At 40.7% G+C, this 7630-nt stretch overlaps 2 protein-coding genes across 2 annotated transcripts in view; one reads left to right on the forward strand and one right to left on the reverse strand.

Moving 5' to 3' along the window:
• Positions 1 to 1590, reverse strand: part of LOC109861466 — a 3968-nt gene extending 2378 nt beyond the window's left edge. Inside the window, exon 1 of the mRNA XM_020441126.1 lies at positions 1339 to 1590. Within this exon, the coding sequence (XP_020296715.1) occupies positions 1339 to 1590 (252 nt within the window). The remainder of the gene's footprint in view (positions 1 to 1338) is intronic.
• Positions 1591 to 6270: 4680 nt separating this feature from the next.
• On the forward strand, positions 6271 to 7257 carry LOC109861468. The gene has a single exon (XM_020441127.1). It carries the CDS (start codon positions 6271 to 6273, stop codon positions 7255 to 7257), a length of 987 nt encoding a protein of 328 aa, XP_020296716.1.
• The last annotated feature ends 373 nt before the right edge of the window (positions 7258 to 7630 follow it).

The following is a 7630-nucleotide window of genomic DNA, read 5'->3' on the forward strand; positions in this document are numbered from 1 at the left end:
CCTCGCCCGAACTAGAATATTTAGGCGAATCCCCCGCTGACCCCTCTCGTCCACGCACCTTCCCCCGTCCTCTCCATTTCCTAGCACTCGCTACTGCCTATGAGATCACCACCCCTACCCCCACCGCGTACATAGTCGATCCCGAAAACCTCGATCCCCCCGAACTCCACCGGATAGTTTCCACTTACCCTCCAAATGCCCTCCTCACGGTTAAATTCCCCCTCCTTTCAGAACACAGGTTAGTACCTGTAAAAGACTTTTATAAACTTTTCCCCCCTACTTCTTGCAAAATAACAGAAATAATAGAAGTCGGACTAAACTGGACTGAGTTCGCTACCCATACACTCATAAATTAAAAATTTGTAACCAATGAAACACACACGACTATTGTAAATAAAATCCCACGCATAAACAATGTCTATTATAAAATACTACTACACATAAAATATGAGCAAATATACATATATATATTCAATCATAATTATCGTCTAAACATTTATTAATCGACCTCTTGCCCACCATCCCGCACCTTTTAAACAGATCGCACAGTCTCGTCCCAGGCAATTGAGATTTGCGTCTCAGGCCTTAAAAAGAGACACACGAGCGAAGTCCAAAGAGCGACGGAGGAAGAGCGGCACACAATCGTTGACCCGTCCGCCGGACCCGAAAGATCGCTCGACTCTCGCACGCACACACGACCGTATCTCCAAGTGTGTGTGTCGAGAGATAAAGAAAATTCGACTAGTGTTACGCTCCGTCCATGCCCGACCGTTTCCAGGGGACAGGACGTAACAATAAATATACGTGCAAAAAATGGCAAACCTTCAAGTAAGTACTTCAGCAAATATCTTTTTCAATAAAATTCTGCAATAATATATATGTATTATGGAAATAAATGTAATTCTACGTTGTTTAATAGTGTAATACAATTTTCTTCTTCTTCTTCTTCTTTGCTTAAGTAGCGCGTTGCTCCTTCGCGGGAGGAGCATATGCCAAACCGAGATTAGCTAGTACTGAGATTACTGGTACTTACTAAGACATCTAAAACTTGTCCACAAATATCTTATGTAACTACGCACGTTACGTCAAGTTGTCAAGGAATGTAAATATATATAATTTTTATGTTTCACAAGAAATCAAGAAACATCAAAATCCGAGTATATTTGCGGTGGCACACACATTTCGGCGCTTCAACACCAAAAAATCATGGAAAACTCAATCCTCATGACAGCTCCGTTGCTTTAGCGCCGTTTTCTTGCCATTTACCCTTACCACCCGCTTTTCGCCAATCAACGTTCGGTGTCACAGCGCCGGTGTCTGCTTGAGGATCCAACCTACCGGATCGCCTACTTTGAATCGTGCTGGTCCAGCGATTTTTACGTTGCTGTACACCGTGATTAAGAGTTTATCAGCGATTGCAAGAGTAACATCGATAGGTCGCATATCGATAGTTCGATGTTTTCTCGCGTTGTACTCCACAAGAAGACGCGATAGTATGTCAATCCATTTGTAGGTTCCGTTAAGTGTAAATTGTTTCCACATGTCGTTCTTCAACGTACGGTTGAATCGTTCCACAATCGAGACCTTCATAACCGAATATGTAGAATAATGATTGATGCTATGCTTTTTTATCAATGCCTGTACATCTATGTTGTAGAGTTCCTTTCCGCGATCAGTTTGCAAATTGTTTGGATATCGTTTGTTATCGAAATATTCCTGCAAAAGCTTTGGCAACTTCGCGTCCACTTTTACTCTTAAGCGGTATGGCCCATGCATACTTGCTCAACACATCGATAACCGTAAGTATGTAGTGGTAGCCTTTGTTGAAGCGCAAATACGGAGGCATTTCTACCACATCCGCTTGCCAGAGATCATCGTATCCGCGTACAATAACGTGTCTACGAGGAAAATTTCGTCTTGCCGAAGCGTGCAATTTCTCTATAAGACGTTGTTTTTCGATTGTGACATGATTCATGGCCATAGTTGTCTTACTGTACGTCTACTCTGTTGGCAGCTCTGGTAGCAGCTGTTTTACTTTGAGTTGATTGATATTGAAACATATTCTGAAGTCATAATTGTTTATATTCTGAAGTTGTTTTATAGCGTCGCGCAACGTTTGCACATCCTGTTGTAATGCAATAATTTTTCTCTCGCGTGTCTCCTGCCATCCTTTCACGCTCGTGACACACATATCGCTTGGCGGCGTCAGTGTCGGTATCGGGTTGCGCTACATGTAGTATCTTGCGCGACCTTGCATCGTAGCCGGAGCTGACAAAGCAGAGAGCGGTATTACACACATATTTTTGCAGTAGCGCCTCTCTTTCGTAATGCATTGACGCTCCATGTGTTTCAAGCGATATCCCGAATTTGTTAATTGGCATGATGATTCGCACACAACTGATTCTAATACCGGCGCGCTACTTAATTTATAATGAGACTTGCTTTGCGCAGTTCTTCGATGATCGACAGGATTTCGTTATCGTGAGCATTATTGCCCGCCTGACGAGATGCGTCTAGCAATCGCAAACGATCGACGAGTTCATTGGGATCATCCCAGTGCTCATATTGGATCTTCCGATCGCTTAGCATCATAGCACGCGATATGTTTATACCTTTCCCCTGCTTGATATGCACACTCGATATTAAAGGCGCAATTATGTATTTGTACTTATATCCTTTGTTACCCAATATCGCACCGAATTTGTTATGATGTTTTCTGTGAGCATTTGTCAGTTCCAGTATGTTTTTATATCGTTGTTTATCTTCTTCGATATATAATTCGCTCCTAGGACATTTCATGAAAATCAAATCGTACAATCCTTGTGTTGCTGTGAATCGTATACCGTCTATGATTATATTATCCTCTTTATCTATGTCAAAACGTTTATCACCAAGCATCATTCCTTCGTTGTCAAAATACACACCGTAAACGTAGTCTATGTTGCTTTCTTTCTTACCACTTAGGATAGCTCTCATATATTGTTGTGCCAACGGACCAAAGTGACTTTGAAACATTTCAAGACCTTCTAATGTTTGCATTTGACGTTGAACAGTCGACTCAAACGATTCGTCGGCAGTAACATCAGTATCGACGATAGTATCAATCGATGGAGAATCCCATGTCAATTGCTGTTCGGTTCGTTTGTTTGTCGGAGTAGAAGTAACTACTGATTTTACGGTGTTATATCGCGCGCGCTTTGACTAATGTAGAGTAGGGGACAGTGTTTCATTTGCTTGCGTTTGTTTCCGCTTCTTCCGGATGTCGTGTGGCGTGTCTTTGAGAAACAATGTCCGTCTTTGGATTAGTTTTAATATTTTCGACAATCTGTTGTAAGGGTTCGATAATAGGTTTGAACTGTCTTTCTAATGCAATTTCTTCTTCTAGTTTACCAGTTTTTAAAGCGCGATATTTTTGACGAATAGATTGACTCGTTTTTGCAATCTCCTTTGCTACTTTCTCGCAATTTATACTTTCATTGCTTTTGTTGTGTGATGAAGCCATGTTGTTCGATAAAAGATGCTCAATCGACGTTTCAACAACGATTAATCACTCGACGGTATTGCAAATTTGTTAAATCCTTTTCTATAGCGACCTTTATCTAGAGAACTGTCCTTGTCAGTTACTAAAAATCCGTACTTGTGTTGCCAACATTTGCGACATAACATACAAAACTTCTCGTATGACATATCCGTGTTCACGTGATCGTTGTACACATGCTTGAGATTGATACCATCTTGTTTAAAGAGAATTATTAGATTTGCATTGTCATGTATAAGATGTTTTGGTATCCTTGCATACGTCTGACAGAGATAAAAACAATCGACGCTCGCGTGACGACCCATTGCAAAGTACTCTCGTATTGTATCCTGCTTGTCACATGCCACATCATCAAAGATAAAAATAGAATTCGAAAGTGCTTCACTCGGTGGAATCACATCGCTATTATTAGAGAAAGTAAAATAACCAATTTCATTTACTGACAAAAGCACGTTTTCCAGGTATTGATACTTTGGTTGTTGCAACGACTTTGAATACACATACACGTTCTCGAAGCGTACACCGTGTGGGCTTTCAAGCAAGCTTAACACTACGTTTGTCTTGCCGCAATTTGAAGGACCGTACAATACCGCGTTTAGAAACCGGTAGCATTATTCCATGTCTACGTATTTTTTTGTCGGACACTTGTGGAGTCTTGCTATCGAAATTAGTTACTTTGATCGTCACAGATTGTCGCACGAACCGCATGATTTGTTTGCAACTGCTTTGCGATAGAGAGTCACTCCTATTTATAGAGGCGCGTGGAGCAAAACTACTCAGTCGTCAAAAGACAGTTGATGTTAAACATATATTGCAATCTATGTCAGGTCGCGGATTATTAAATCGCATGATAAACGCCCTTCCCGTCGAGTTACATATTCCAGGCTATCAATTTTGTGGCTCGGGAACACTTTTGGAGAAACGATTAGCTAGAGGCAATCGAGGCATTAATCCATTGGACGCGGTTTGTCGTGAACACGATATAGCTTATTCTCGAAACAACGAACTCGCTGCTCGACACGTGGCTGATAACGCACTTGCTGCAAGGGCGCGCGATCGTATTACAGCGGTAGACTCGAGTCTCGGTGAGAGAGCAGCTGCGACTGCCGTGTAGGTGGCTATGAAAGCAAAAACAAAACTCGGCATGGGCTTGAAAAAGAAAAGCAAGTCAGCAAAAAGAAAGCGAATACTTCCAATTGCTAAACGCGGTGGTGTGTTACTGGTCCTACCGCTGCTAGGACCGGTGCTCTTGGCGCGCTTGTTGGTGGAGCAGCGGGAGTTGCAAAAACGGTAAATGATACAAAAGCTGCGCAGCGGCAGCTAGAAGAAATGCAGCGACATAATCGTGCAATGGAAAGTCGAGGACTTTATCTAACTCCGTACGGACGGGGACTTTCAAAAAGAAAAACAACTCGGAAAAGACATTAAAATTACCTTCAAGTGTAACAACAAACTTACAGTTGGAGCAGCTAGCTAAACGTATGCGCATACCTTTTTTTAAAGGTGTTTTTATGCATAATACCTTACCAGACGTAGTACGTCGTAATGAGAGCGATATCGTCAATTTAGATGATGCAGATGGATCGGGCACCCACTGGGTGGCGTATACAAAGAGGAGAAAGCATGCCATATATTTCGACAGTTTTGGCAATCTTCAACCACCGGAAAAAGTAGTGTGTTATCTCAAACATACCGTAGAGAAATTAGAATACAACCGTACGTCTTTTCAACGTTATAATTAAAGTAATTGTGGTCAACTATGTTCATGGTTTCTTCAGACGGTTGATAAGCAATATTCATTTAAATAGCGTGCTATCAGACTTGAGAACGCATTCGACAACATGTCATTGACGTTCACACTTACAGGCAAAAGTAGTACTCTTGCGGTTAGCTCTTTTCCTGCCATTGATTTAAGTGATGACGATTATGAGCTTGGATTAACAGATTTTGAAACGTATCATACAATACCAAATGTGAATTTATCCAACAACAAATTTTATTATGATGCGGATAATAAGCAAATTACAATTCCTGAAGAATCTTACGAATTGCAGGATATTAACAACTATCTTCAACATGCAATGATGCAACGTAATGTAAGAAGCATAGATAAGGATGAGGGCGTTCCTCCAATAATACTACGTGCAAATACCAACACAATGAAAAGTGAAATAAACTGCACCTATCAAATAAATTTTACCAAATCTAACAACATTGGGTCGTTGTTAGGTTTTTCACCGACTCGTATTTTAGAGCCGCGACAGTGGTACGTATCAGACGTGCCAATTAATATTATCAACGTAAACCTTATTCGCATAGAGTGCAACGTGACCGCTGGTGCGTACAACAACAATCAGTGTGTGCATACGATACATGAGTTTTCGTCGAGCGTGCTACCAAGATATAAGATCTCGGAAACATCGGCGCAAATCATTTATCTTCCAATCATCGTGCAGAGTATTACGGATCTAACGATACGCATTGTGGATCAAAACGGACAATTGCTTGATTTTCGAGGAGAAGAAATAACTGTCAAGTTACACGTACGACGCCGACGATTGTAATACACGGCATGCTCGTGTTGAACGAGGCGGATCAGTAACGCGAGATACGAGATTTCCATTACAAACATCTGCTACTACTACGTACAGTAATCGGAAGAAGCTAAGTTCGATAAACGGACTTTAAATTTTTACAATCGTTGGAATTTATTGTACGAAAAATTTGAAAATATGGTTGACATTTTAAACGTTGGAGGTGAACCGATCTTTGATGATCGCATCGTCAAGATTGAAACTCACACGTACAATCCATATGTGAACACAACATTTGAACACAGTAATGAAATACGCATACCTATAACCCAGCAGGACTTGTACACTTTACCTTGTCAAAGTTTTCTTTACATCGAAGGAAAAATGACGTTAACAAAGAAAGATGAAGAAGAAGTATATTTGGGAAATAATTGCGCGGCTTTTATGTTCGATAAGATTCGTTATGAACTCAATGGTGTGGAGATTGATCATAATAGAAACGTTGGAATAACCAACACAATCAAAAACTACATATCGCTAACACATGATAAAAGCATAGCTATGAAGAATGCTGGATGGGATACTGCACTACATACGGACATAGATAGGTACTTTAATTTCTGTGTACTACTCAGCATGTTATTAGGATTCTACGAGAACTACAAGCGCACTGTTATTAATGCACGTCATGAACTAATTTTAATACGATCGCGCAACGACAAATACTGCATAACAGCGATTTCTCAGATAGATCGTGAAGCATTGAATGGAAAAATTGAATTATTCAAAGTGCAATGGCGAATGCCACATGTAGTGTTGAACGATGTCACAAAGCTTTCACTGCTACGAACGCTGGAAAGCGGGCGGTACTTGACCATGAGTTTCCACTCGTGGGATCTCTATGAGTTTCCGTTATTACAGAGCACAACTAAACACTCGTGGACCGTAAAAACGGCGACACAACTTGAGAAACCAAGATACGTCATATTTGCTTTGCAAATTGCTCGAAGAAACGATATGTTAACAGATATCTCACAATTCGATCATTGTCAGTTGACCAATGTAAAACTATATCTCAACTCTGAATTCTATCCCTATGATGACTTGCAGTTAGATTTTTACAAGAAAAAATGCCGTTTTGTACGACATGTACACGCATTTCCGCAAAACTTACTACGATTGTGATGTTGCCGTACCGTTTCTCACGATCTACAACTTTTTGCAGTGTGGTTTTTTAATGGTTATCGATTGCTCACGTCAAAACGAGGCTGTCAAAAGTGCAACCGTCGATATACGAATTGAATTCGATTGCAATGAAAATATACCAGCAAATACTACAGCCTATTGTCTCATTTTGCATGATCGTGTTATAGAATACAACTCCCCAGCAAACATTTCGGTCACAGAACCATATCCATCTGTGTCCTCAGTAGGATATGGTTTGGTAATCATGTCTGTCAACATGTGAAATGTCAAAATGCGACCAAAATGATGACAGAGTCTGCCACAAGCAAAGCGAAGTCAAATTATCGCCAAAGTGAAGCCAAAATCCGGAATA

The sequence above is a fragment of the Pseudomyrmex gracilis genome, unplaced genomic scaffold (genome assembly GCF_002006095.1).
Source record: "Pseudomyrmex gracilis isolate BER0280 unplaced genomic scaffold, ASM200609v1 scaffold_779, whole genome shotgun sequence".
Taxonomy (NCBI): domain Eukaryota; kingdom Metazoa; phylum Arthropoda; class Insecta; order Hymenoptera; family Formicidae; genus Pseudomyrmex; species Pseudomyrmex gracilis.